The sequence below is a fragment of the Toxoplasma gondii genome, chromosome VIIb (genome assembly GCF_000006565.2).
Source record: "Toxoplasma gondii ME49 chromosome VIIb, whole genome shotgun sequence".
NCBI classification, from domain to species: domain Eukaryota; phylum Apicomplexa; class Conoidasida; order Eucoccidiorida; family Sarcocystidae; genus Toxoplasma; species Toxoplasma gondii.
This window is the reverse complement of record NC_031475.1, coordinates 4,937,369-4,965,214: the sequence shown is the minus strand read 5'-3', so window position 1 is coordinate 4,965,214 and position 27,846 is coordinate 4,937,369. Positions and strand designations below refer to the sequence as shown.

At 50.2% G+C, this 27,846-nt stretch overlaps 4 protein-coding genes across 4 annotated transcripts; 3 read left to right on the top strand and 1 right to left on the bottom strand.

The window, feature by feature from the left end:
- Positions 1 to 790: 790 nt before the first annotated feature.
- TGME49_255250 (tRNA (cytosine(34)-C(5))-methyltransferase, putative) lies at positions 791 to 10,046 on the top strand (the record flags this gene model as incomplete). The annotated part of the gene is made up of 12 exons (XM_018781096.1): positions 791 to 926; positions 1,447 to 1,564; positions 2,224 to 2,466; positions 2,984 to 3,080; positions 3,456 to 3,645; positions 4,200 to 4,245; positions 4,816 to 5,190; positions 5,514 to 5,607; positions 6,253 to 6,334; positions 6,945 to 7,136; positions 7,869 to 9,340; positions 9,891 to 10,046. The coding sequence occupies 12 exons, from the start codon at positions 791 to 793 to the stop codon at positions 10,044 to 10,046; spliced, it is 3,201 nt and encodes a 1,066-aa protein (XP_018636931.1).
- Positions 10,047 to 11,200: 1,154 nt separating this feature from the next.
- On the bottom strand, positions 11,201 to 17,677 carry TGME49_255260 (apical membrane antigen AMA1). Its single transcript, XM_002364813.1, has 9 exons — positions 17,226 to 17,677; positions 16,444 to 16,794; positions 15,598 to 15,876; positions 14,589 to 14,894; positions 14,055 to 14,288; positions 13,474 to 13,815; positions 13,094 to 13,184; positions 12,597 to 12,718; positions 11,201 to 12,314 (listed from the first exon to the last, which is right to left on the bottom strand). Exons 2-9 carry the CDS (start codon positions 16,715 to 16,717, stop codon positions 12,253 to 12,255), a joined length of 1,710 nt encoding a protein of 569 aa, XP_002364854.1. The 5' UTR covers positions 16,718 to 16,794; positions 17,226 to 17,677; the 3' UTR covers positions 11,201 to 12,252.
- A 3,667-nt stretch (positions 17,678 to 21,344) lies between these two features.
- TGME49_255270 (hypothetical protein) lies at positions 21,345 to 22,298 on the top strand (the record flags this gene model as incomplete). The annotated part of the gene is made up of 1 exon (XM_002364814.1): positions 21,345 to 22,298. One exon carries the CDS (start codon positions 21,345 to 21,347, stop codon positions 22,296 to 22,298), a length of 954 nt encoding a protein of 317 aa, XP_002364855.1.
- Positions 22,299 to 25,901: 3,603 nt separating this feature from the next.
- TGME49_255280 (hypothetical protein) lies at positions 25,902 to 27,841 on the top strand (the record flags this gene model as incomplete). Its single annotated transcript, XM_002364815.1, has 3 exons — positions 25,902 to 26,588; positions 26,696 to 27,085; positions 27,632 to 27,841. 3 exons carry the CDS (start codon positions 25,902 to 25,904, stop codon positions 27,839 to 27,841), a joined length of 1,287 nt encoding a protein of 428 aa, XP_002364856.1.
- Between the last annotated feature and the right edge of the window lie 5 nt (positions 27,842 to 27,846).

The following is a 27,846-nucleotide window of genomic DNA, read 5'->3' as shown; positions in this document are numbered from 1 at the left end:
CAGTATTAATACATATGCTCAATGGTCTCTCCTACGCGTTTCTGCGCGCGTCAGGGTGAGAGAGGTCTGGGGTGCGTGTGGCACAGCGACGATTGCTCCGGCTCGAGAGAACAGCAAAAGTAAAAGAGCGAGAAAGACGAATAAGATACAGAGGGAGCTGCGATGAAAAACAGCTTCCTAGTCTTGAGAAAATGTGGAGGACGAAACACACCCCACACGAATCGACGGAAGAGCAAGATTCGCGCTTCTTCTGGCACAACGCATGCACGCTGGAAAAGAAGCGCTTCTCAAACTTGACCGAATTTCTGCTTCTGAACTCCATGTCCCTCTGCCCTTTTGCAGGTATTTCTTCACTGCTTCTTGTTCTCGTGGTCTTCTTCTCCTAGAAAAGTGCCTTGGTTAAACCGAGCTTCCGACCTCGACCTTCCTTCGTTGTCTCAGGGTCCCTTGCCACTCTGGCTGCAGCTGTCTGTCTCTCTGTCCCGCGCGCGCTCTGTTCTTTTTCACCTTGCACTTCGTTTCTGTTCTTTGCTCTCTGAATTGTTTCTTTTCGTGTCTCCTCCTCCAGTCTTTCTTTGCCTCAGGCTTACCAGTCTCCTTGCTTTGCCGTGTGTGCCTTCTCTGTCTCTTCTACTTCGACCTAGGTCTCTCCTTTTGTCCAGTTGAGTCCTCCGTCTCCTCTCTTCTCTCTTCTTCCTTGTCTTCCGTCTCTCCTTTCCTTTCCTCCCTCTTCTTTCCTGCGTTTTTCCTGCTTCGTCTTCTCTAACGCATTACACGTCTCGGCGGCAAGATGGGGAAGAAGAAGGGAGGCAAAGGCGCGGAGAAAAAGAATGGCGAGGGCAATGGAGTTTGGCTGACTTCTCCAGACGTGAGGGAAAATGCGGAGTGGGAGGCCTATTATCTTCAGCAGAAAATCGTGCCTGACGGTAAGCAGGCTCAGTTTGTCATCCCGAGCTATCTAATACCGTCTGAAATTGCTAAACGAACTCAACTCTTCTCCGTTCTATTTTGTCATTTGTATCCAAACGCCCATATATATCTATCTCTTTAAACGTAGACATACGTTCCTGCTTGCGGATATATATATATATATATATATACATGTGTATGTATATACTTGTATACAGATTTGATTATATAAACGTGTATACACCATGTCCCCTTACACATGTATATATATATATATATATATATATATATATATATATATTATCGGTTGCCTTAATGAAGACATAGATGCGTGTGTGTGGATTCAGGGATCTGCCATAGTGTGTGGCACAATGATCAGTGGGGAAGAGCTGAGGCCTTCTGTTGAGGATAGAAAACTTCGTTGATATGTCTTTGCTCTTCCAGTCCCTGTTCGTTTGCCGCATCGTCCTTACAGGAGGTTGTCGCGGCCATTCCCTCGACTGCGTTGCATTTCCTGTCTGATTCTGTGCATTTCAGAGGAATGGCCAATGTTTCTCGAGTGTCTCCGGACAGATTTGCCGACTGCCTTCCGCGTAGTCACGTGTACGCCTCACCAACATTACATTCGGGCGTACATACACCAGACGATGGAGCAGTAAGTTTGTGGCGGCCGAGACCTCTGCGAACCGAAGTCTCAGTTCCAAATGTCTGAGCCTCTCCGCGAGCAAGGCACCAATCTGCACACCCCTAAGTTCTAGAAAGAGATGTAGTCTCCTCGCCTCCGGTTCCCTTTAATCGACATCCGTAATGAAGGATTCAACGTTTATAGATCACTTGACGCAGAACATCAGATGCAGATCAAACTGCATCAAATACTACAGCTTGAACTGTGTAGCCCGTGTGCTTCTATCGCGAATCCATAACATCACAAAGTTGTGGTTGTGTCCTCGTGAGTATTTTTTGCCTCACTTCCGGTGCCCAGGAAGGGGTAACATCTGTATTTCGTGGCATCGCTCCTTCTTTATAAAACTTGGTAAAATCGCAGACAAATACCCGTGGAAGATCGACGCGTCCGTCTCAAGGGCTTGCTTCCTGCAAGAGTAGATGAGACAGCGAGGACTAGACACACAATCCTAGCAAAAACTCGCAAACATGTAAGGAGTAGAGAGGCGAAAAACGACGCTCACAGCGGGACGGATCCATTAAGGAGAGACACAGGAGAGGAGGAAGCGACTCGAGACAGGTTACAAAGGAGGGGCGGTCTTTTTTCGATTTCTATGGATTTCGAATCTCTCTTTCCTTGCTTGTTTGTAGACTAAAGAGGGACGAAGCGGCCGGAGCCCTTCCCGAAGCTTGTCCGAGTTCGTTTGATCCGCCATCTTCTCGCTCCGACATCGCTTCTTCTGGAGAAACAAATGTGCCGGCTTCAACGTCTTGCTGGCGCAGAGAAGCGAAACTGAGTCAGGCCTTTCGAGCGATCTCTTGGTTCCTTCAAGGCTCCGAGGCATTCCAAATCGACGTCTCTCGCGCAGCCTTGAGATCCTGCAAGCCACTTTTGTGCGTCCCCTCGCGAGTTCCGTTCTCCCGTTTCGCCTGCTTCCTCGTATTCGGATCTTCGTCTCGCTGTCTGTCTCGCTGTCTGTCTCGCTCTCGACCCCTGTGTCTGTGTCCTCGCGTTTAACGGTGCTGGTGTAGTCCTTCACCGGTTTTCAGGTACATGCGCAAAATGTGTAGAAATTCCCTACTGCAAAATCGAAACACCCTCTGTAGGCGTTTCCAACTTCCGCAAGCACTTGCTCCGATATAAATCCACAATTAAAGAGTTTAAGTCTGCGGAGCCATTTCTCACTTCCCTTTTGCCGCTGACACCAATGACGCTGTCTTCCCGCGGTTCCGCGTCTAGGCAGGTGTGCGGGTCATCGTGTGCCCGTTGTATTGAGTTCTCTTAGCGTGGACGAGACAGGGACGAAAGCCTTGACAGTGGATTCTACCTTCAGATGTCATCGATCTTGCGCGGAATTCGCAGATAGGCTTGTGAACAGAAACCAAGTGCTGTTCTCTGCACTGTCGTCAGGGCGTTCCACCGCTTCCTCGTTGCCCAGTCGGAGGCTGCGACCATCATGAGGCAAGAGGTCGTCAGCATGATCCCTGCTCTGTTTTTTGACATCAAGGCAAGTGCCTCGAGAAACACACGAACAGCGAAAGGTGTGAAAGCGTGATATGGTGCTCTGCAAGAGCGCCTGTAATCGCTGTTGAATGGTGGGCTAGTTTCAGTGCCCAAGGCAGAGCACGGGATCGGTTTCTTTGAGGTGAAAATGGTGGACGAAAAGAGGGTATGCGAGAGCCGTCGCGTTTCTAGAGAAACCGATGCAAAATTCCTCTTTTCGGTGGAGCTTTGTAAGGGTACAGTGCCTTCGCAACTCTTTACGTTGCACCGATAACTAACGCATACATAAGGAGCTACGTTGATATATACAGATGTAGTCGTTTGGAGCTTCAGTTCGAGGTCCCTGCGTTGTGTTTTCTCTGTGTATTGTATTCCACAGGCGGACTCGTGCGTCCTAGACCTCTGTGCGGCGCCCGGATCCAAAACGTCGCAGCTCCTCGAGCGCATGCATGTCGTCCACAAGAAGGAGCGCGAGCAGGCGAGACTGAATAGTTTGAGAGGTCAAGAGAATGGAGTCTCTTCGGTTCGACGAGGTTCTCTCGACTCCGAAATAAGCGCCCTCGTGCCGCGTGAGTCGCTGCACAAGCCTGTTTTGTCCAGCTGAGGCGCTTCTGGACACCTTGTTTTGTGTGATTTAAGAACCTTACCAACCCTCCACATATCCTGCTATATATATATATATACATATATATATATATATATATATGATACACGTTTGCGTGTGGGTGTGTTTGTACCTCTATGTATTTGTATATGTGTAATTATATGTAGGTAGAGATAGATACATCCTCATACAAAGGCATATATCTACATATAGGGATGCATGTAGAGCTTTGTATGCCAAGGTGTCAATGCAATGTCACATGTCGCCGTTTTCGTATCCGTTCGCTTGCGATGCGTTTGCTGTTGTGGAAGTGACCTCGCTGTAAGCGTTTCCGCGCTTGCAGTTTGATCCATGTAAAGGTTTACCATATGCTGTTTCAGCGTAAACACAATTAGGTTGCAAAGCTCGTCTCTGGTGTGATTGCGAGGCGAGCCACTCAGCGTTCGCATGGGGTACTTGTCAGCCTCTTGACAGTGTCGAATCCTAAAGCCCCTCTCCTTTTCTGTTCTCGTCGTGCAGCGGGATTGGTGGTTGCCAACGACGCAGACTCTGGGCGGGCGCACATGTAAGCTCAATTGCCGATGGGGAATAAATTTAACGGCGTATAACCTCGAACCCCAACACCCTTTGTATGTCTTAGCAGGCGCTTAAGGTAGAGATGATATTCAATTGTAGCAAGCGTGCGAAGAGACAAGACGTTAACTGCAAGGCAAACGCCTATGGAGGAAGTCGTCTACTTTGTCTTCCGGGACTTTTTGTCACACACGTACACCAAAGCCATGAACTCCACATTTGTCTTCACCGCACGAGAGACTGCCGGTTTCCTCGTTTTCGTGAAAACCGTAAATGGATTTCAATACCCTACAGCATCAAGGTGATTCGGCATCGGTTAAGTTCTAGGCGTAATGTATAGGCTCCGACAGCACTGTCGACTCACTGCAGGTTCTTTCTTTCTCACGTTGGCGCAGCGTCTCGCAGAGCCGCGTAGATCGGTCATTTTTGATTCGTCGGCGATCTTCCTCTTCTGGTCAGCCCCTGCTCCCTCCCCACAGGAGGTAGCAGGCGCCCGCGCATGCAGTCACGTATTCAGTCGCCTTATTCCTGCCGTCTCCGTTGTGTTCTTCCCACCCGCCAGGCTCATTCATCACCTCCGGCACATTCACTCGCCCTGCCTGCTCGTTACCTCTCACTCGGCGCAGTTCTTTCCAGCGATTTTAGTGCCGTCTGCGACGCCCCCTGAGTCTCCTGTCTCCACTGTCTCGGCTGTCTCATCGAATTCGCCGGAGCGCGCCGCTTGTCCCTCGCCGCCGGGTCTCGAAGACCGCGGTGGCGCCGTGTGTCCGTCGGCGTTTCTCCGCCCGCACTTGCGGCCGCTCCTTTTCGACTGCGTCCTCTGCGATGTGCCTTGCAGCGCCGACGGGACGCTCCGGAAGGCTCGGAGTCTCTGGACGCGATGGCACAGCAACCAAGGCCTAGGCTGCCACCGCCTGCAACTCCAGATTCTCTTGAGGTAACGGAAAGGACGAAAAGGAGCACGGAAGATATGGTAATGAAAATCGTAGGGGAGGAAAGGAAATGCAGGCGGAAAAGGAAATTAAGAAAGGAAAAAAAGATAGGAATCCAAGAAAAGGAGACGGAGAGGGAAGAAGGAAAGAAGGGAGAGACTGAAAGGAAGAGAAACACACGGCGTCCATTGCGTGTGAATAGGCATGGCACACCCGAGCTGTGGATCGTCTACAGACGGGCACTGGAGCAACCCGCAGTGAAGCTCGTCAGGCCTTTGAACGAGCAGCACCAAGCGTTGACTTCACGTGTGTCTGTGTCTTTCTTCAGAGGCATCAAACTCTGCAAAGTAAATGGACGAATTGTGTACAGCACCTGTTCCTTTAACCCCGTTGAGAACGAAGCCGTCGTCGCAGCAGCCTTGGTGAGTGAGGCAGCGGGCACTGGGGTTCTTCGAATACCCGTCAAATGCTCATCACGAGTTTCGACGAACCGTATCGCTGCTGGAGAAAAGATGCTCACGTGTACATGCTTCGCTTGATTCAATAGAAAATACGAAGTGAGTCGGTGTTCACGTTTCATAAAAGCTGTAATTAGTGAAGCAGTTGGTTCCCTGTGAGCGTCAACCCGTCTCGTTAGGGATACGTTTGAAGCTTCCGAAGCGACTTGGCAGGTGGTGTGGCGATATGAACGTGCGACGACCGAAGGTAACTTGAAGCGAAACCATGTATTGTTGAATTAATTCATAAAGCTCTTCCGGTGAAAGCGTTCGCTTCTATGAGATGAGCTGGAAGTTGGTTAAACGTGTGAGTGGAGAGAGCCTCAAGGGGTAGCAGAAATGGAGAGGGGCGACCAGATGTGGTGAGATACGTCGGCTGGCAATTGTCCGAGTGCACGCGGACCGAGAAGGCGACATAGAGATGGATCTGGCTAAAACGCGATGACAGTGAGACGAGCAACATGAAGAACCGGATTAAAGAATTATTGTGGCGTCGCGTTGGTTTTCGAAAGGCGAGACCGCGGGGGATCGTTTCTTGTGACCGAGAGGCTTCTGTTTGTTTCTTTTCAGGAAAAGACAAAGGGTGCTGTCGAACTTGTGGACTGCTCTGGCGTCTTACCTACTCTCCAGAGACGCCCTGGACTAAAAACATGTAGGCAGGCTGTTGTCGTGGTTCCTGTAAATTGTGAAGTGTAGAATAAAAAGCTTACCCACCGGTACATCTCCACAAAAGGAGACGGTGGATATCATTCTTGCATCGCCAAGCTGTGGAGCCACAGCCGCATGCGGTCTACACCTGTGCAGGATAAGTCAGTGAATCCACGCGAGTTTTGTTATTCACAAAGTCGTCTTCTTGATTTGTGTATTGCCCTAGCATGTTTAATCATACTGGATTCGTTGATTACACTTCTGCATTTAAGTATTTATGGAACTTCTGTTTCTCGTATCCATGATTATGGGTTTCACAGATGTCTGCCTCCCCGTACTTGTAGACAGCTACGTTCGTATTGCGGAGAAACTTATTTTAAAGGCATCGGTCACCGTCTGTTCGTTCGTTCCTGCTCTCTTGAAGGCTATCGCGCTCCGTATCTTCCGCGTTGTTTCCCTGGTGGATTCCTGTTCTCGGCTGGTCCCGGCTGATCCGGAAGAAGACGTTTTTTGCGCGTTCTCGCAGTTCTGCGTCTTCGTCGCTCTCACCACGACGCGGGCCTCGGCTGATAGACTCCTGAGTCTGCTTCTCTACACCTGTTGTTTGTTTCTAGGGCGCGTGTACTGGCAAAAGGAATTCTACGATCGGTTCGAAGACGTTCCACAAACCAGCGCAGCTCGACAGAAAGTCCGACCCACAATGTTTCCGCAGTACGCCGCCTCGAAGGCGGGTGAGGGGAAAAACAGACAGGACGGCCTGCCCCTCCACCGGTGCATGCGTTTTCTCCCTCACCTCAACAACACAGGTGAGGCGCGCGCGAGGCGGATGCTGTTTATACATGTCCACAACGGCACCGTACCAAACCTTTTCGCTGCTTCTTGAGCCGTGTACATATTCATGCAGTATCTCGCCTTCTGGTCCGCGTGACACGGGCGTAGACAGCACCAGTTTGGAGGCCAGGAACTTCACCATTTCGTGAACGAAGTTGCGCCTCAAGTCCACACTGCGGGCAAAGTCTTTTCTGGCGCTTTCCACATTTATGTGTGTGGATGTCTACAATCACGTTCGTTTGGTATGTTTGGGTTGTCGACGACCTAAGTGGTTGATTGCAGCACCTGAATGTGTGCCAATATCCCGAGCACGTGCCGTATGGAACAGACGATAGATCAACCGCTGTATCTTCGCATTCAGAAATTCGTTCGTCTGCATTCCGTTACGTTTGCACATACATCATACGATGCCTATATTTTTTGTGGAGTTTTTCGCAATGAAGGCCATTTCCAGGAGGCCTTCTCTGGTATAGTTCGTCCCGGCATTGTTTAACTCACTTAATCCGAGCTGTGTTCCGATTGCTCCAGCATGCTCAAGCTAAACGTACTACGAGAATTTGTTCGCATACGCAGCGTTATGTGGCGAGAGGCAATTTTACATCTCTTTCTCTGCTTCTACACACCCGATCTCCGTGGTCAGAGCCGGTTCCGCTTGGAGACGAGAGAAGCGTCTTATTCGATCTGCGACTATTTTGTGTCTTTTTCAGGGGGTTTCTTTGTTGCCGTTCTTGAGAAGAAGAGACACGTTCCTTTCCATGTGAAGTCGCGAGCAGCCGACGCCGACACAGAGACACCTGAGGGAGCAGACGTGGACGGCAATCTGCCTGAGGGTGACGATGAAGAAGAGGAAGAAGAGAGAGAGAATGATGATCAGGAGGCTGAAATGAAGCCTGCTGCGGGATCCGGAAACGGACCAGAGAAGTCGCTGAATATGGGCATTCAAGGCTCACGAAATGTCGGAGGTAGCACGACATCAAGGAACTGCGAGGCTCCGAGAACTCTGGATCAGCTCCAGCTGGACTTCGTCTCTCTTGGGTGGCCACAAAGCTTCGTTGAGAAGCAGCAGCACCAGTATAGACGGAAAGTGCAACAGACTCGCGCAGTCGAAGCGGCACGCGCGACGTATGCTGAGTCGGCAGCTTCTGGGGAAAAGGCAACGCAAGAATGTCCGGTCTCGGAGGCTGTTGGCCGCGAAGAAGGCGAGAACGAAGGCTCATGCATTCACGAAGAAAAGCTCAAGGCGGCCTGGCGAGCTGCGTGTGCATCGATGGGCGTGCCGAAGGAGTGCGCTGTCGAAGCGGAGGCACCCATGCGTTCACACGAAGATTCAGGAGCCGAGGGAGGAATGAACGGCGAACAGAGGCGTCTGCGACTGCTGCAGGAACTCCGAGCCTGTCTCTTCGTCAGACGCCGAGGCGAGGGTGAAAACATCAGTATGGCAAGAAAGAAACCTAAGCATGAAAATGCAGGCACGTCACGGGGAACCCCCGCTGTTTGCGAAGTCGAGACGGGGAACGCGATGGAGCATACGGGTGTTGCCGACATTGTGAAAGACGAAAAACTTCTTCGAACTGTGTGGTTTGTGTCCCATGGCGTCGAGCGAGCCTTGAGCGGAGTAGGCAGGTCTCGGTACAAAGTGGTGAGCGCAGGGTGTGTGGCTTTCCAGTGTCGGAATTCCAGCAAGTATCGCCTCTCGTACGGCGGAGCTCAGTGGCTTGTTCCGTTCGTCGATGTTTCTGATTGTGGGGAAGCGGAAGCCGAGCGAAACTGCGGTAACACGGGGGCTGTCTGTCTCCACAGGGGAGGAAGCACAGGCAAACCAGATCAGACGTGGGACGGAAAACAACCTTGTTTTGGTACGCAGGGCCAGGGAACAAAGGAGGGGCATGTTGTCTTGCGGATCAGCAACGAATTGATGATGGCTTTGTTGGGTGCCGAAGGCGCGCCTCCTCGGGTTGATATGAGCACTCTGAAACATCTTCAAGGAGGGGCAGAGCTCCGTCAGAGCACAGAAGAAGGGCCTCTCGTGCTCGTTACGACTGTTTTGTCAGAGAAGGTTGTTGAGGAAAGCGACGTGAGTTCTCAGGAGAAAGGCAGTGGTTTTGACAAGACCGGCGTGGCTGCCTTTAGTGGTTCTGGCGAAGCACACGGCGAGCCGGCGAAACCGACAACACTAATTGTAAGTCCTATGGAAACTTAGTAGGATTTAACAGGTTGTGGGGTGTCAATCTACAATGTGGCGGACCTTCAACTTGTCAGCTTTTCCATCCGGGAAATTCGCTCGCTGTGTTTTGCCTCGCAAACAGCCTTGGCTCTGAAATTGAGTTCGCAAGGAACGGAAAGATCGTTGTGCACTTTGTATACTCATCCGGTGTGAGCTGCCTGGATAAAACGATCGTCTGAGGTGTAAGGCTCTCCTCATGGTAAAATCCGGTGGCACAGGCGCCATGCAGTTTTCTTGATTACTGTTAACTTTGGTAAGCACTCTGCAGGACTCACGGGCGAACAAAAGAGCTTCTATGAGCTATTCACTAAACCGTCAACGAATTCGATTGGTGCGGCGCACAGTGCCGGACTCCAGATAGTGGTGTTTGGAAGCGCAGGTTGGTGTTCTGGTCTGCAGAGAGCCTCACAAGAGCATGTGTGTTACCAATACCCCGGCTCGAAACTTCGCATTTCCGGCTGTCATATTTCGTCCCCTGCGTCTCTGACGTGTCTTGTCTTAACAGGCTCCCGCGTGGCGAGGACGCTCGAACATTGAGATCATGGTTGATGCGCATACTTGCCATGCACTGCGATGTCTTCTGTCCCACCGGGACTCTCTTGTCAGCGCTTCGGCGCGACACAGAGGGAGTGCGCAAGAGATTGACACCAACGGGATTTGAAAATGAGAGTCAATAACAGACGCGTTACATCACAGTAGCTGTGACAGTATCCAGCTTTTGAGCGACAATTTCTTGGGTATTGGGGCTCCTGTACTGAATGCTACATGGTACTATCATTTTTTGTCTGAGGTCCAAGGGCGCATGGCCCATCGAAGGGTCATTTAAGTATGCAAATCAAAATCATTTTTGCACTGGCTTGACTAAACATTCCTCTCCCTATCACCCAGGTCACAGCTGCACATGTGTGTTGATAGAATTCATGTACAAAATGGTGGACAGCCGACATGAGCGTTTCTCGCTAATCGTGCTGTGTACTAGAGAAGTACCTCTGAACATTATTCATTGCGCATGGGAGCTTTCGCCCTACCAGGTAACACGAATCTGTTGTCGTTCGCCTAGCACTGGTGAAACAGGACAAAGGGACCATAGCAGGCAATATAATGTGCCGTCATCCAGCATCAGTGCTGAGCGTCAGCGACCATGGGAGTCAACCTGGGACTAAACACTGTAATCCCCGTACTCAGCCACGTGACTAGGGGTGAATACAACGTGGAATGTGTGTAAGATAAAAAACCAAAAGAGAGCACCAGATAGAGGGACTGCAAGTATTCACTGATCCTGCAACGAGCTATGAGAGATTATGATCAGTTGTACGCAGCTGCAGCTTCAAAACATTTGTGAATATAGAAACGTCACAGTGGTATCGCGGCTACGAAAATGAGTCGTGTTTGACGTTCTTCACAAGTAGTTGTTTTTGCTCTGAATCTTTCATTCTCTGCATAACGTTTGTACATGTCTCTCTCCACTGTCACCATTTCTTTGCACTCCTTTCTTTCTACCCAAAACCTTCAAAGTCCAGATGCCATCAGCGTCATGCCCTCATGCAATTCAGCAGCAGTGGAACGTCTTACAGAGAACGTAGGTGTTAAGTGTGGGCATTTCACGAATACCTGCGTCAGTCTCTCGCTAGTGCCTATCGCGATCTACAGCTTTTGGTGCTCCGTGCTACTGCTTGGAATAAGTCACCGGCATGTTAGTCCTACAGTGTCGTACGCAGCCCGACGGTGGGGCATATATGAACACGTGTCCAGCGTTCGTTCTTCACTTCCCCAGAGCGACCCAGGACAATGCCACTGGTGTCCCAACGTAACTGTCGCGCGCAGCAGCGATTGGAGGATTGTCCAACGGGCAGTGTGTTCCACTCGAATACGGTGCACCAGCCACAGTACTCTCGTCAACAGACAACCAAGTGTCCGATGAAATCATTCGCATGGTACTGTTCGGTTCCAGGGACAACGGACTCACAAGCTGCTAGCTCTGTGTTCCTTCACTGTCCCGCAGTCGTAGCACCGAAATTCAGTCTGTTCTTTCGCGCGTAGAAGTGGCGGTCTTCTGTACGTTTAACACGATATGGTAGTTGGCGACATAATGTCAACAGCGTAAGACGCAGCACTACGGAATCGCTGTTCTTGTGCATGGTTACGCACGTCCCGACCCTTAATGGAAGGTTAACCTTCCATAGATTTTCCTAGCCGCCATGAAAGAACACGGAAGCGCCTTCGGTGGTACGCACATGAAAACGGTAAAGCACTGACGATTTCACTGGGGCAGGCGCAACCTACTAACCGGCTGCGTTGTTCTGCGTTGTCAGATATCAAGCCTTCACACCTTGTTTCGCGAGCTTCATTTGGCGCACTAGCGTCGAGAACCGTAATCACAACTGTTTGTGTCGACCTACGACAAATTCCAAATGGTACATTTAGCACTGACTACGCTTTCCGCATGAAAATCAGTATCAGAAAAACGACTCAACAGGGCATTTTACTGACCGCGTTCCCCTTCCTGAATGGGTCGAATTGGAATCGACGAAGTGCACAGGCACTCAATCAATTTACTAGGCTTATATAAAAAAATGCACGTTTGTGCGCACGCTGGGCATCGGGACATCCTTTGTAAGCACATGAATCCCAACACACGACACTGCCATAAAAAAACAGCCGTTGCAATAATTTATTGGCTCAGGCAGACCACAGACGGTCGGTGACACACAGCAGCTCGGCACGCAGACAAAGTATACATGTGTTCATGTGTGCGCATGATGTGCCGACAACTTATACTGTCCTGTTGATCAAGGCAACAAAAAGAGAAAACTTGTTCTCGAACGACTGCATTCTGAGGGGAAAACTGTACCCAGTTTCTTCTGACTCTAGTAATCCCCCTCGACCATAACATGTGTTTCCCCATCTTGTTCAATGTTCTCCTCTGCCTCTGTATAACAAACAACAGGACAATGCAAATGCATCTCACTGAAAACGTCAGCGAACGTTTGTGAACGCAAGTGCCACCGTTACGCTGGACTGCCACCCACCTACGAAGACCTTTGTTCAGTCAGCAAATCTGATCTTCGGATTTCGTGAAGTGCTTATTTTGCCCAAAACTTACAGCGAAACTGGTGCCCGAAATTCGCCACACTGCCGCCCCAGCACCAAGGAAACTGAAGCCGCAGCCCCTGGCTACATAAACACACTTTCACTTATCACACAGACTCACCATCCCAAAACGACGGTTCAGCCTCTTGCATGAGATCGCTTGGCCTCTTTTTTCGAGCACCTCTGTCTGACTGAAACTCATGTTCATGATGAGCCGCCTGGACGCCTTTGTTTCTGTCCAACCTGAAAATCCATAGGAAACAAATGAGACCCACCACCGCACTCACACAGCTATCAGTAGTGTACGGTACACAAGTAACTCGCTATTCACAACTCCGCACTATGCAAATTTTTGCAGAGTCAAACGTGTCACTGTTACCCATGAATTCGAAACAATCACCCAAGCTCCCGCAGATTTGTGTCCTCCGTCAGCCGAAAAGCTCTCCTTCTACTCGAAGCGGCTGCGCTGAACTGTGCGACCCTTCGAACAAGCCAGGACACTTGCTTCCCTCATTCATATCTGCTTTCGCACAGACCCGAATATTCGCGCGAACATACCACAAAACCACAGCACATCCCGTTAGTTGTATCACACACCTCCGTATAAGCTAAAATTACCTCTTCGCGAAGTAGCAGCCTCCTCCTAGAAGAGCCAACAGCAGAACCCCTCCTACGGCGAGTCCAGCGATCAACGCAGTGTTAGAGCCACCTGTATCCGCATTGTCGAAGGCGAACCAAACGCGGTCAGTTATCAGAATACCAAGAATGTTTCCCTGGCATCATAGTAAACCAGGTCGATACGCGATGTCGATAATAACACGGAGCAGATACGTGTTACCAGCATCTTGGCAAAGTCATAAACATAAGCATATGCATGAGGATGCTCCATCCTAGGGAAAACATCCATCTTAAACAGGCATTCTGTTACGCAATCGCTGCCCTAACTGCAGACTGCAAAACGCCAGGGGAACGCTGCCCTGAAATTACCATCACCTCACATTCATTTTGTTCGTCCGCGGTGCAGTCGACGCTAGTACTTTGAATCTGTCCGCCAACGCAGGACGTCTTCTGTCTTTTACAGGCTTGAACGTCGCAGGCACCGAAAGAGTCGGGGAACTTGTCGGCCGTGCACTGAAGTGCCGTCTCGGGCGTTGGCGGAGTAACAGAGGGATTTGACGGAATTATGAAATTCGGCGTCTCTTCAGACAAACTCCCCGCTGCTGTATACGACACGGCGGCAGAATCCGACACCAGGCAGTCGGGTACCTGGTCAGAGAGTGCACACTTGCCCTCTCCAGTCGTGTCCACGTAGTAGAAACCGTAATTACGCCCAACGCCACCTGCACGGGCCACACATTTACAAGGAGTAATGCATTCGTTGTAACATCAACTACGAGAAAATACACCTATTTATGCGCCCCCATTCCCTGTTTCCACAGTGACGAAATCCGCCGCATCGCGGCGCAAAACGCGAGAGGTATCCATGTGGTAACAGAGTAAAAACAAGAAAGTGGCACGTACATAATATTCGAACGCACAGGCCTAATACAGAAGTGCTTGGCTCGACTAAATAGCTCACCTGAGTGAGGTTGGTCACTCTGGTGGAGAGGCCACCAATCGTTCCATGATGCTTGCGACGTCAGTGGATACGTATGGGGTTGGTCACTCGCGACCCCGTCGTTTTCAAAGGTTTTCACCCAGCACTGTGCCTTTGACTCAACACGTTCTATCACAGTGTCGGTCAATTCAGTGTAGTCGAGGCAACGGCCTTTCTTCCAAACACCGAACCTGTACCCGCGAAGAGCTTGATTTGCTGCGAGTCAAACGAAGTAGGAGTCCCGGTCGAGACACGTCAGGTACCAAGAAACCATCATGGATTTTGAATAGGAAACAACAAAGCGGCCGACCGGCGGCAATCTCAGATTTAGACTGGTATCGCTGCGACGGCTCATATAAACAAGGCACGTCCCACCACAAGCTCTGATTGCCACAGTCTTTACAGCAGTTGTGTTGCGCAGTGAACGGCTCCCCTACGGGTAGGAGAAAGATGAGAGAAGATCTTTAGAAGGGACACATATATGTTTCGCGACAGGTGAGGAAATGGGTGGCTTACGGCATTTACTGATGAACGCATCTGGGTTCTCTCCAACATAGGCCGATCCGTAGATGAGATGATGATTCTCCGTAACACTCTTTCGGGGCTTGAAGCAATACCATGTGAGATCTGGAGGTTCGCCCTTGACTGAACAGTACTTTTTACCCTCCATCAGCTGCATCGATACGTAGAGGATGTGGCACAGTCGCTTCTTGGAGTCATAAACAAATGGGTAACGGTACTTCGTCGCCTTATTGTTTTTATCCATAGCGACCGTCTTAAAGGCAAACTCGGCGCACCTCCCAAGATCCGTACTCGCCTTGACTGGAAGGAAACGTAACACATAAGGGACAAATCTGGTCATTGTTCCGGAGGCTTCCAACACTGTTTATCGTCCACTGGGATGACACGCGACGAAACAGTGTATACCAGAAAAATTATGCAAACCTTTACGAGTTCAGTGGATCACACTGTTTCTTTACACTTGCCCTAGCTCCTCTAGGGAACAAAAGTGAGGCAACTGATGACAACGAAATTCGTCAGTTCATGAAAGCCCGGCAAAGTCCGGGTTTGACGCTCGGGACCACGTTGAGAAACAAGTGAACGAATCCGTGTTGCGTACTCAACCACAAAGCAGGCACAACTCTGTGGTGCACAAGCACCGCGGAGAAAAGGCAGGAACTCTCTCGAGTATTTCCTAGTTGAACTGCTTGCACAGCCAGCATCCAACACAAGGGTATATCATATTTAATTGCACTGATCTTCTTACAAGCGGCTCTTGGTTTGATGGAACTTTTTTCACCGGTGATGCCCTCGAGTTTCCATACCACAAACAGCAAGCATTAAGGTGCAAGCTACGCTACTGCATAATAAGACGACAACGCACAACTTCCTTGCGTAGTCTCATGCTGCGAAATATCAATTGATGAGTACATCAGAGAAGCGGAGCACGAACCGCCTGAATAAGCCGATTGCAATGAAAATGAAAAGAGAATACGGGAACCAGCGTGTTCACTCCTCAGCTCACTGTTGCTATTTTTTTCAAGAAGTTCCATCGGAAATGGTGAAATTCGCTGCCCGCTAGGCGTCACGAAATTCAAGTTGAAGCCTCCGGGCAAAGGATTCCCTGACTGTTTGTATTCTTTTTCAGTCGGAACATCTTCCAAGAAGTTGTTACGGTACGGAGGCCGGTCCGGCTGCTGGAGTTCGATGTGCTTTCCCCAAATGGGACACAACCCCGCAGGCTCCCGGTATAATGTGCCATCAACTTCCTTGTCTTGTCCAAGGTCGACGTAAATACCAGACTCTGCAAAAACAAAATGTAAATATCGAAACATTGGGTTCGTTAAGACTGCAGCAGGCATTTAGTGTACAAGAAGACGGTTCCAAAAACGCTCTGAGTTCTGAAGTCCTACGACGAGTGAGTGAATTTGGGAATTTAATCAGTCACCGACGTCGAATACAGTTCGCTCAAAATTGTTCTCTCTAAGCTGTACCCGTCTCCCCATAAACGTCGTTTACACCTCAGTGTTCGCTACCATAACTGATTACCGTGTATACTGTTACCACAAGCACTTCGATATTATATACACTCGTAGGCCCCCGCGTACAAGAGCCTCTGGAAACCGGCATCAATATGCGAGTCCCGAAGCACGGCAGTGTGCACGATAGCGGTGAGTGAGGCACGCTCTAGTAAAGTAATCTCATTCACTCTTTATCCCAAAATATCTTTCCAAATGCACCCGCCTCCAGCTTCCTGTCGCTTGAGAATACTCTGCACACAGTGCTGCTGCATAAGGGCATCGGGCGAAAGGTACGCTTTCAACCAATTTCTAGAGTTCTAGATAGGGAACGTGAACCGATAGACACTTACGATGATGATGAGTTAGGTTGAATCTTTCCATGAAGGTTTTCATCTCTACATTTGCCTGAAAGGGATTCCCCGACGTGCTAGCACTCAGCGTCTGCGACTCGCGAGACCTTGTGCTTGAGCTGAGTCCCGATGCGAATATGGTGCAATCCGCCACAAGAACCAGCAAACTTGCTACGCCCACGAGCCCCATGTGCTTCGTCTCAGTGTTCGATTGATGACTGTATGGCCGCGCTGCCCTCAGGCTCCGCAAGCCTCCCATGATTGAACAGATCATGAGACCCAATCAGATGTTAGCAAGCCTGCACGACGACTTCCCGAGATATTCTCCGCTAAGCACAGTTCCCTAAAAACCTGCGGCACAATGCGCAAAGAATACCACCTGACAACCTAATGCTCTACTACTAAAAACACGAAACCGATATTAGAGTTTTCCCGTATAGGAATCAGCAACACACTTCGCGCGGACATCCGTACCAATCAAAACATCACGGCAACTATGGCAAGAGTCGAATACTAAGAAAGACTGCCTCGGGTGCAACGAGCAGTTCAGTGAAAACGGAAAAGCCAGCTCTGTAGAGGCCGAAAGCCTCGTGGTCCCTGCTGTAGCGCGAAACGCTGTATGTGACGTATTAGCGACAAAAACACACCATAGATCGGCAAGCAGTAACACAGTTCCATAAAGCGTAAGGCGATCAAACGACGAACGCTCCTCGGTGTCTGATTTCGCAGATCGCGGACAGGCGTAGTAACTCTCCTCTGCAGACAGTAACAAACTGCCGTACCTGTGGTGATTACGTAATGAGGCTGTACGCAATTCCTACGGAATCCAAAGAAAACCTGCTGGGTAAAGCAACCGGAAAACTGATCGACCGGAAATCGAAACTGCGTCTCTAGCGCCAGGCGCAGTTTCACTACAGCCTTTCAGAGGCATTCCGCAACCGTGACGAGGACGACTACACACCTTTGACAAAGCTTAGATACGCTGCTTAATGAGAGACAGAGACACAAAGTCCATCAACGCCAAAAAACACAAACTCGAAGGAAACCGCGTGACTGCCCGGTGGTATCCTGCCGTTCAGCATCTCAGACCGCTAGTGACCAGCACGTGCCTCGCGGTTGCGCGACAGGCACTAAACCATTCTAATGGAACACGGGAAGCAACAACTTTCCCTCTGAGGACACCCAGTGGGAAAAAAATGAAGGGAAGGAATATGGGGTTCATGATTGATTTGACAGCAACGAAATTCCTTCCCACCTGTCTCTACTGCTATTTGAGACGCGATGGTGAATCGATTGCAGTGGCGGTGCGCCAGTTCCGGTATCCGTCCGAACTTGAAGGACACTCGTTAGCGACAGCACTCAGCACGCCTCTGACGATGGTTGTGCGTTCAGCCTTCTACACGTCGGGCTACGTAGTTGGTTCAGCACTTCCTGTTCGACGCAAGAAAAACAATAATATTCCTAATGAGCAGTCCGCTTACTGTGTCACCTGTCGAGATCCTTTCGGCTGTTCACTGTGACTGACGCCGAGTAACTCAAGGGTCATCTCGTTTGATAAACATCCAGATAGAGACGCCTCGTCATCAAGCTGTTGCACCCAGTGAATCGTGGTAGCGCTTCCAGTAGCTTCGTATACAGCGAAGTAAAAATGTCGTTTGATTTGTTTATTTTGACCACCTGTGCTCGCACCGATCCTTGGCTGACATCTGCTGACCTCGCCCTTGTAAGTGGCGATTTAATGTATTTGGCCGGATATCTGATACACTCCCAAAATTAGAGTTGAATCTGTGGCTTCAACTATGCTTACTGAGGTGGCCGAACGCGACCACACAATGTTTGACGACGTCCTCTCTTTTCATTTTCTATGTAGTAAGAGTCAACTTATCAGGGTGTGTAACGACAACGTGCTGCCATTTCAACGGACAGTGTTGTGCGACTACTTGTCTTGTGTCTATCGTACGACAGTGTACATAATTACCCAAGCGGATATAGCGTGGTGCTGGCTCATCTGCTCACCGCCTGCTTTGTACTGAACGGATGACACTGCAGCCTCAGAAACAGTGTCACCTCCGTTGTTCGGGCGAGGGATTAGTTTGCCTGAACCGTGCTGTTTTATTGGTTTAGTAAGGAATCATGAATTTCTCTGACACAATTACGGAATGGGTCTATCCTCTCAAAACGACGTTACGCGAGACGCTCAGAAGGAAGTATTCCACCACGTTTAAAGTAGTGGCACCAGTTCTGTTTCGCATAATGCTTTTACCGTTAGTCACGTACGATACGATCCGTCACCTGGCTTGACGCTGTAGGCACGTAAGTCGCCGCTTTGCGAATGCCACTTCACTTTCAGCACTCGTCATTGGCTGTGCATGAAACACTGCATAGATGCAGAGTAGACGTCAAGCAAGTGTGGCATGGTTTTAGTGTTTCGGTGAGCTTTTCAGTCCGGTGCGCTGTGTAAGAACAGTAGAGTACCCCGTTGAATTGACGCGGGGAAGGCACCTCGCGTCTGTCGTTCTCTAAAAGAACGGCAAATCCCGTAAAGCTTGAGTCCATATATAATTGGGCCCCTGAGCTATATGTTGCGGCAAGTAACCGCGCTGCCACCGAACCAGTATCTTCCTCGACATTGCATGTGGCATATCCTGCCTAAAACAGCAGACAGTGGAATGGCGAGCGAGTGATGAATTCACTAAACAGGGTCCGTGTGGGATGGCACGAACGTGTTCTTAAGGAGAAGGACCCTCTTGAGACATGTGTGGTGGCTGTTATTTTCGTAAGCAAGCTGATGCGGCTGTTTCAGAGACGTACAAACTGTTCGCAACGAATTTCTCAAGCATCATCCTGCAGCTATAAGGGAACGCTTAAAGTATTTAGTTAGCAGCGATGAGAGTTGACCCAAGAAACTGAATGCGAGAACAATAACTGCAGTCAATGGTAGTGTTACGCCACGCTAGCCTACGACCGTGGTGCCTTTTTAAAGAACGTGTCACCAAGCGGCGCATGAGTTTCACGTTGCACATATCGCCCATAAACTAAAAAGATCGCCTGCATCCGTGTGTATTGCGCTGACCTTGTGGATGTGTACAGAAGTCGGTAAGAACTTGCTCGTGGGCATCTCACGAGTTTTATGTCGTTAGACGGAATACAGCAAGGTTATTACGAAGTTCCAAACCCACAGCACCCAGCTGGTTCACCGTGGGCTTTGCTTTCTTTCTCCAATGGCATATTTGACGCAATGGACACTTGGAAGACTCTATGCTGTTTTTATCAGTGGACGTTGTGAGTTCGGCGGTTACCTAGGTTGTCCAATGTAGAAGGGGTATTGCACAGACGGCGCCGAGTTCGAATGCACAGATAAAGACTGAGTCTTCCCCTTTGTCCCCCTAATTTCAGCCTCTATACGTAGCTCCTTGTGTTTACTAACTTCACACGGATACGAGTGTCTGGTTCTTCGATGACGCCGAACATGTCACCGCCAACCACCGGCAATTGTACTGCTATTGCGCGGTTGCCAAGCATCTCCCGTCAGATGAGTGATTCTTCTGCAACAAGAAGGATGGCGCTCGATCATTCAGCTTTATACGTATGTTCACTAATTACTGCATGAGAAAAACGTATTTTGGCGCCTGCCATTTGCACATCGTTCTCGTTGCTGGCCGCCTTGTGAAGCAGCTGCACAAGCCACTCGCTTTTTCTCTGCTATCCAGCGGGCTTGTTGCATTGCATGCGTGAATCATTCCGTGGACCAACACGAGGCATCGAAAGTCTCTCAACAACGAAATGTATCCTTTAACAACCTACTGTTGTCGTCTCCTTTTGCTTTTTTGCTCCTTTCTTCCCGTTTTCTCTTTTGCGGCCCAGGGTTATAAGCCAGTTATCTCACCTCGTCCTCACTACCAGTTCTAGTCACGAGTGCATGCGCATCGCAAACTCTTTCCTTCGACCGTGAAACCTTCCCCATTTCCAATACAGTTTCATCTGTGTGTAGCCATTGACGTCTTGCATACAGTTTTTTGTGGGCTTCAACCGTGTTTTGCTGCTAGGGTCGTAGGCAACGGCCCGCCAATCCGACCAAAGCTAGGAAGACAGTTCAGGTGCTTCGTCCGAGTGAGACTGCAGCTTTTCGCTGTCTAGAACATCCGGAACTGTAGTGTGTGCTCTGGTATCACTCTTGCTGGATTTCGTGTCTCGGCTGTAAAGCGGACAACTGCACTTTTGTATGTCTTCCTGTTTGGGGTTCATCGCTGCGGATCTTCAGTCGCTAGGAAACCCGTGAGTAGTTTTGTCGCTTGTGAGTGCGAGAATCGTGCACTGACGTCGGTCTCACTATTGTCGCGTTTTGATTTCTGAATCATGGACCGTTCCCTATGCTAAGCGATGACGCGGCAAGAGCCGCGTTGACGTGTGGGATAGGCGCCTTCGGTTCGACGCGTTGTCTTTGCTGTCTTCTTCGGGAGCGGAACGCCAACAATGGGATGCAGGGCGACGCGCAGGAAAAAGTGTCTCAGCACAGAGAGCCCAGGAAAGGAGTCACCTTTTTTCTTGTGGTGTAGGCTTTTTCAGGGTGGTGGGTATATGGTGTCCTACAGTATCAGCATAGCGAGATTCATCGCATGAAGTTTTTCTCTGACATCGATGAAAAGAGAGGAACGATGGACCGTGGCCATTGTACCTGACGCGTAGTAAAGGTGGCTGTTGCGTCACGGAGCATGCCTTGGTAGCGATACCCCGCTCGCTCATCAGCATATTTTTCATGCTGATTCCTTTTTTGTTAGACCCCTTCTGTCCTGTCTATTCCATTCTCATCTTATTCGCCGTGGAGTTCTGAGCGCGGGCGTTGCGGCTGTGCCTCGCGTCCTTTCTTTTTCGCTTCCGGTTTTGCAATCTTTGTCTTCACAATGTTGCCGACGTATCACAGGGGTGGGTGTCCCTGTTTCCCTTCTCTGATCCCTCCCGCTACCTTCATGTCTTTTATGTCGAATTTCTGTCACCGGCTGGCGCATCTTTCTTTGATGGATTTGCAGTTCTCGCTAGCCCAGTTTTCTCTTCTTCTATTTTCGCCACGCAAAGTTTACGAGTTCGCCAGTATCCGGAAGAAACAGAAAAACTATTACGCTCGAGATGACCCAGGTTTTCTGCTGCTCCTCTTCTTCTTCTTCCTTGTCACTGGCGTTGTATACGCTCTTGCCTTCTCTCACTCCGCTGTCGGCTTTCTATTCACATCCTTAGCTCCCCCTGTCTACTTGCTGCTTTCGGCTCTCATTTTCCCTTTCTTACACTACGTTTTTCTTCGTTGTCGTCCCCGACCGTCTCATTCGCGCTTACGTTCTAGCCACTCTTCGCGATCACGCGAAGGACGGCATTTGGCCCCGTCTTCATCTGCAGGGCCCCGCCCTGAGTTGCTCTTTTGTTTCGATGTTCACTGGAATGCCTCGTTTCTGTATCTTGTCTTTGGCCTCATTCTCTATCTCGTACTCCTCCCTCTCCTTCGTCTTCTTCCTCTGACCCTCGAAGTCTTGCTTGCAAATTCCGTACAGGTTGTTGGACTTACTGCGTACTGTTACATCACAGCTCTGGGATACGCACGACTCGGGTTCTCAGACTCTTCACTTCCCTTCTTCCTGCCTGCTCTTCTTTTTCTCGTTGTCGCCACTGTGGCTACTGTCTTCTCCGTCAACCTCGGAGACATTCTCGTCAGTTCTCTCCTCTATTCTCAGAACCAAGTTGCCGGACCTGCCGTGCAGGTAATTGGTGTCCAAGAGTCTACAGTTAGGGGGGCGAATACCACGATGGGGACGCCGCCAGGTGTCCCTGAGGTGTCAGTGCACCTGGAATCAACGGCTGGCAAGTGAGTTGAGGAAGCCGTGACGAGTAGTACGAATTGAGGGAACGGTGGCTTCAACACGGAGGCAAACATGAGACTTGTGGAATTTCGTCCGTTCTAGGTGCAACTGGCGACGAGCAAGTGTCGTGACAATGTTGTTTTTTAACAGCTCCCGTGCCGTCATAAAGATCTGTGAGCTCTTTCTCCTACTGGCAAAAGCGCAGACGGCAAGCGTCGCGAGACTTTTGTTTGCAGACGCAACCACGGGGGTAGCATTGAAAGTTCCATCCAGGGAAGAGTTTTCTTAGTGGCCTCGAAGAGAAGTGACTGAAGGACGTGTGGAGAGAACATGGTTTTCGTTTGAAGTGCTTACAAGCATCTGCTCCAACAGCCTTGTTCAGTCCTTTCAGTGCTGTCGTATCATTTAGTTAGGAGAGAAACAGTGATGATCGAAGTCTCTGCCAGAACTGGGAGCTGCTGTAACAAGTGTCCCTTTATTTCGGGTCCGCTTCGCGCGACTTTCTGTGTCTGGGAAGTGTACCTCATCTTCGGAGGCAAGCGCTCGTTACTCTTCTAGCCATCGTAGCGTTCTCTACACATGCTCGATACGCCCAGTGCATGCATCATTCCGAAAATATTTATGCAGATACTTATTTTTTACCTATATCTATTTATACGAATAGGCATGTTTGGATTCCCGTCTTGCCCTTGGCCACCTTCACACAAGAAGCAACTGCCACACACGAGCAGTCAGACGTTTCTCCGGTACACAAGATCCCAACCAAACAGGAAATGTCCTGTTCTTTCGTGATTGAAAAACAAGCACAGACCTTGTGGGAAATCTCAGAAAGACAACGACTGCCTTCCCCGTTTCGCTGAACGCGTCCATCACGTCTTCTGTCATTGTGGACGTTTGTACCCCGAAGAAACCTGACCCATTTTTAGCCGTTAACCAACGGGCCAATTTGTCAGGAGACGACTATATATATATATATATGTATATCTGTAGAGCTTTCAGCACTCTCCTAACGTAGAGCGTACTTTCGAAAACATACGACGTTTGATTCTTAGCATCACTCTTTGGTCGTTTCCTCTTTCATGTGAAACGAGGTGAAACCACACCTATTGAGCCATCGTTATCGCATGCACCGAGGAAGTGTAGCACGGAAGCATCCTCACAGGAGCGTGGAATGGCACGTAGCGACGAGAACGCTGCAAGAGAACGCCACGTAAACCGTATCGAAAATACGTCTTTGTGTCTGAATTCATATTGCTTTAATCCAGTGTCTTCCCGAAGTGACGTCCCTGTGCCCAATGATAGGTACGCGGGCAACATGGCTCGTGACAGGTAAAATCGTAGCTCTATACCTCTGTATTTCCATTTAATAAATAACGTGTGGAGGTCTAGATGCAGATGAGTGGAACCAAGGCCTTTTCCCCTCGCTCCAACATCCCTGAATGCAAGTGCTAACGGTACTAACTTTGCCAGTACTAGGTGCTGCGTGTCCAGTCATATGTTGCTATCCTGAACGCATGGTTGTTCCTTCAGACAACTGGAGAATTGAGTAGTGAGTTCTATTTCTGGTCGCAGTGTTGCCCCCCCATTTCAGCTCCATTGCTTGAGCATGTATGTTTCTCTGTTTTTGTTGGCATGGATGGGGTTCAACGATCGACAACACGCTCGTTGCTTCTTCTTCCTATATAGAATATTCCAGTGGTCGCTGGAAAACAGATGTACTCAGGACCCAAATTTTCTGTTTCTACCGCAGGAGAAAAGTCGCAGCTAAAAACGAGACCTCCCTTCAACGAAGCTCCCCATACTGTGAAAGAAAAGTTTTTCTGATCAAAACCGACGGACCGTAACTGGCAGGTACTTTTTGGAGACGCCATTTCGTCCTGTCTGATGTGTTGTTTGAATCGTCGCCGAGGCCTGCTGCTCACGAGGCTCAACGCGGTTGGCGGTGGCGAGTTTCCGTGACTGCATCATGATTTCCTATCCATCCAAACGCACATTAGAGGCATTCTCTCCTTTCAATGCCCTTCAGGAATAGAGCAGCTGTTCTGGGTGGCTCTCAGGTCAAATTGTGCTCTTTGTGGCCACACGAAACACAAGTTTTGTTTGGTTCAACCGCGACTGTCTTGCGAGTGTGTGGACACGTCGCTGGATTTCTCAGCACTGAGGCGGTGCTGAAGACTCTTGATTCCACGGTTCCCTTCGTTTCAACCAATTCCGTGTATCTCTCACGTTTCTGGACCGAGTAGAACGTCCGTGGCTTATACCACACTCAGCAGAACTGGTGCAGTCGCGTTCTGCAGGGATTTTTGGATTCCTAACACCCCTGGCGTCTGAATGTCCTTGATTTTTGCTATTAACCTCGATCGGAATCGCGTCTAGCTGATCGAGAGGGTATTCAGCGAAGAGAAAACTCGTGAAAGCAGATGTACGTTGTGCGTGCTGTACAGCGCTACAGAAAACCCGATGCGTGTATTGCTACCTTCAGACTCGTCTTTCTTTTCCAGCATGTGGTTTTGGACCTCCTGTATTTGACTAGGGACGGGAGACCTGAGACAGCTAGCAGTTGGCTTCTCCATGTGTAGACAGCAATGTCTTGTTCCAAAGCAAGCGCAATGGTTACGCTAGAAGCGGCAACACAAGAGTGACATCCAACAAATTGTTTTGGAGCGTTCTTTAGAAGTGTTCTTTTAGCAAAGCAGACGGCAGAGAGAGGTGTTTTCTGTCTGGAAACTGCTGCTACATCCTCATGTGCGGTATCGTTGCATTTTGTAAAGAGATAAGTTGATTTTTTGAGCGGCAACTACTCATGAACTAAGATTAGCTTGCTTTTCTACCTCCTCGGCCGACACGTTAACAGCCCAAATTCCTTCTGTCCCGTCCGCTTCAATAGCGTCTTCGTTATCGCCCATCCGTTAGCCTCCACACGCCTTTCCTCGTTGGCTCGGTCGCTCACACTCCTTATCGCTTTTCAAAAACGATCGACACAACAGGTGTCCCCCCTGACTCCTCCTCCTTGTGCGCGCCCTCCTGTTGTGTCGCAACCCTTGAAGAAAACTGCTAAATCGCATTTGACTAAAGGATTTCCTCTCTGTTGAGGTGGAGACTCGAACATCAGGTGCTGTCCTCTCTTGACGGTCACCTTTCTGTCGGTTCTGAGCTGTTTTGTCTTCACAGAGGTCAATCTTACCCGAAGAGTGACGGGGCCAGAGAGAACTTTGTGTGCGTGTCGGCCATGTTACAGACGGAGTCAACGCGCCGAGGCTTCGACACGAGTGTCTGCGTTGTCTTTGGTTACGAGTATTTTGGCCTGCCAGTGGGCGCTAGAAGGGAAACCTTTTCTTCCTTCAAACGTGCGTTGTGCATTCTTCATGAGAGGATGCTATCTTTGCCTTTCGCGGATCCAAGATTCCTTCTCTCCACAACGCACACAGGCGAGGAGAACATACATGGGCTCTTCTGTGTGTGTCTCGTGAGGCTGTCTGCTGTTACACGTACGGCCATTCCGACAGCCTGCACGCGGTTAGAGCGAATCATTTCCTTCTGCACTTTCTCCCTGCTTCCTGGTCTTCTCGGAGTGGGTCGAGTCATGCCTATTAGAGGCATACGAAAGGACCGATGACGAGAGACCTCGGCGATTTCTTCTCAGGTAGCGGAGCAGAACAAGAATGGCAGCCCCGCAGTGGAACCCGCACGCAAGGACGGGCACGGGAGAATCAACGCGCCGCGTCGCCCACCTCCAAGGCTCCTTTCAGCGGAGACCCACCCTGGGCCGAAACTGCATCCTGGAGAGGAGCGAACAGACCCAACGACAGCGAAGAACAGAGACGTAGCCGCAAGGATGCAAGCACCTCGTTCGTCGCGGCGACCCGCGAGAGCGACCGAACGCTCATGAAGACGCAGCACAAGTTGACCTCGGACCCGGGTGTACAGACACCGGACGACACCCGTGGAACGTTCAAGTCAACAAGCGAAGATTCCGCTGCTCAGTTTGAGCCTTTCACGTCTCCGCAGGGTGAGGCGGCTTTACCCAGCGCTGTTGCGGATTGCCACTTCCCTTCCAAGACGCCCAGAAGAGAGCCCCGTTCGAAAGGGAAGTGGAGTCGGAACGCAGAGAACGAGGAGCGTGTTCGCTTCGACGCGTCGCCGAACGAAGAAGACGTGAGGTCACTTCTGAAGCAGGCACGAAGCTCAAAGAGACAGATTGTCTATTCTGCGGAAAACGACGAAGGGAACGTGGAGTACAAACTTTTTCTCTCGAAGCTGACACCGACGAAGCTCGCTCACCGCACCACGCAAATGAGGGTAAGGACTGATTCGCTCTTGTGCGACTTTTCCATCCAAGTCGTCTGCTCTTGAAGAAACCTGACGCATAGCACAGATCCTGTGGAGCGTTGTTGTCTTTTCTTCAGTATCGCCTGCACGAGGGCGCGGGCGTCTGCTTCTATCTCCTCGGCGTCACAGACGACGGGCTCGGCGTGGGCATTTCTTCCCGGTGCATGCGCGCGAGCCTCCAAGCCGTGGAGCTGATGGCCTCCTCGCTTGCAGCATCGGCCGTAGTCGTTTATCTGAAGAGAGTGGTGGAAGAGGCAAAGGGGAAAAGAGACAAGGAAGAGCAGGAAGAGAAGACGGAGAGAGACCGAGATGAACCGCAGACCCGGAGAGCGAGGCAGTTCAACAGAGAGGTCGAGCAGAGTGACGGGAAGCACGAGAAAGAAGAAGCGGAGCTGTGCGAGACAAGCGAGGAAGGCAACGTGGACTGGGAGACAGTGTTGGAACGTTCTGAGACAAATGGTGTACGGGTGAGAAAACAGACTGTTGCGGCGGTTTTTGACGATAGATCCGTGCGCTCGCAAGCGCTAAACGTCAAGACACAACAACTTAACTCATATTTCTAGTTGCCGGAAAAAGGCACGTCCGCATAAACCTTGGATCCAACACATAAAGAAATCCAAGATATAAATCCGGTGCCTAGCGAGTAGATATCAGCATGCACAGACGCACAACAAGCACATGAAGGAAATCGCGAAAATCTAAGCGCATCTGTGGGTGTTTATCGTAAACATATTCGACACTCTTTGTGCGTGTAGCGCTGAGCTTGTTGTGTAGCATCCCTTTCGTAAGTTCTAGTGCACGAGGCAGCAAAGCCATTTCCGGCCCCCTTCCACAAGAGGAGGATCTGCCTCTCGGTCGTCCGCCTTTCCTCTCAGCTTTCGTTCTTCTCTTGTTTTGGCAATCCAGCCTTCTTTCGTGTCATGATCTCATCGTCATCACGTTTCCTTCGCATTTGAAACGCGCTGCTGCTCGCATCCTGTCCTCTCTGCTCCCCTCCCTACCTTCCCCTGCAGTGGATAGCTTGCGTTCGCGTGACTCGAAATGGACTGACGACCTCGACTGTCCCCTCGAGGGCCACCGCCCAGCCGGCAGTCTCCCCTGATGGCCTTGGAGCCCAGCGCGCCGGTGCGGTCCGCGTCGCCGTTCTTGGAGCGCACGGCGCGGGGAAGAGCTCTCTCGTGGCTGTACTTGCCGAAGAAGGGACTCTGGACGACGGAGAGTAAGAGAA

Excerpts from the sequence above, each read along its gene's own strand:
- TGME49_255260 (XM_002364813.1), bottom strand. The coding sequence starts at position 16,717 with ATGATCTGTTCAATCATGGGAGGCTTGCGGAGCCTGAGGGCAGCGCGG. Across the intron at positions 14,289-14,588 it reads TGCGTTCATCAGTAAATGCC|CAAATCAAGCTCTTCGCGGG; the intron begins GTAAGCCACCCA and ends TTTGACTCGCAG. Across the intron at positions 12,315-12,596 it reads TGAACCGTCGTTTTGGGATG|AGGCAGAGGAGAACATTGAA; the intron begins GTGAGTCTGTGT and ends TTTGTTATACAG.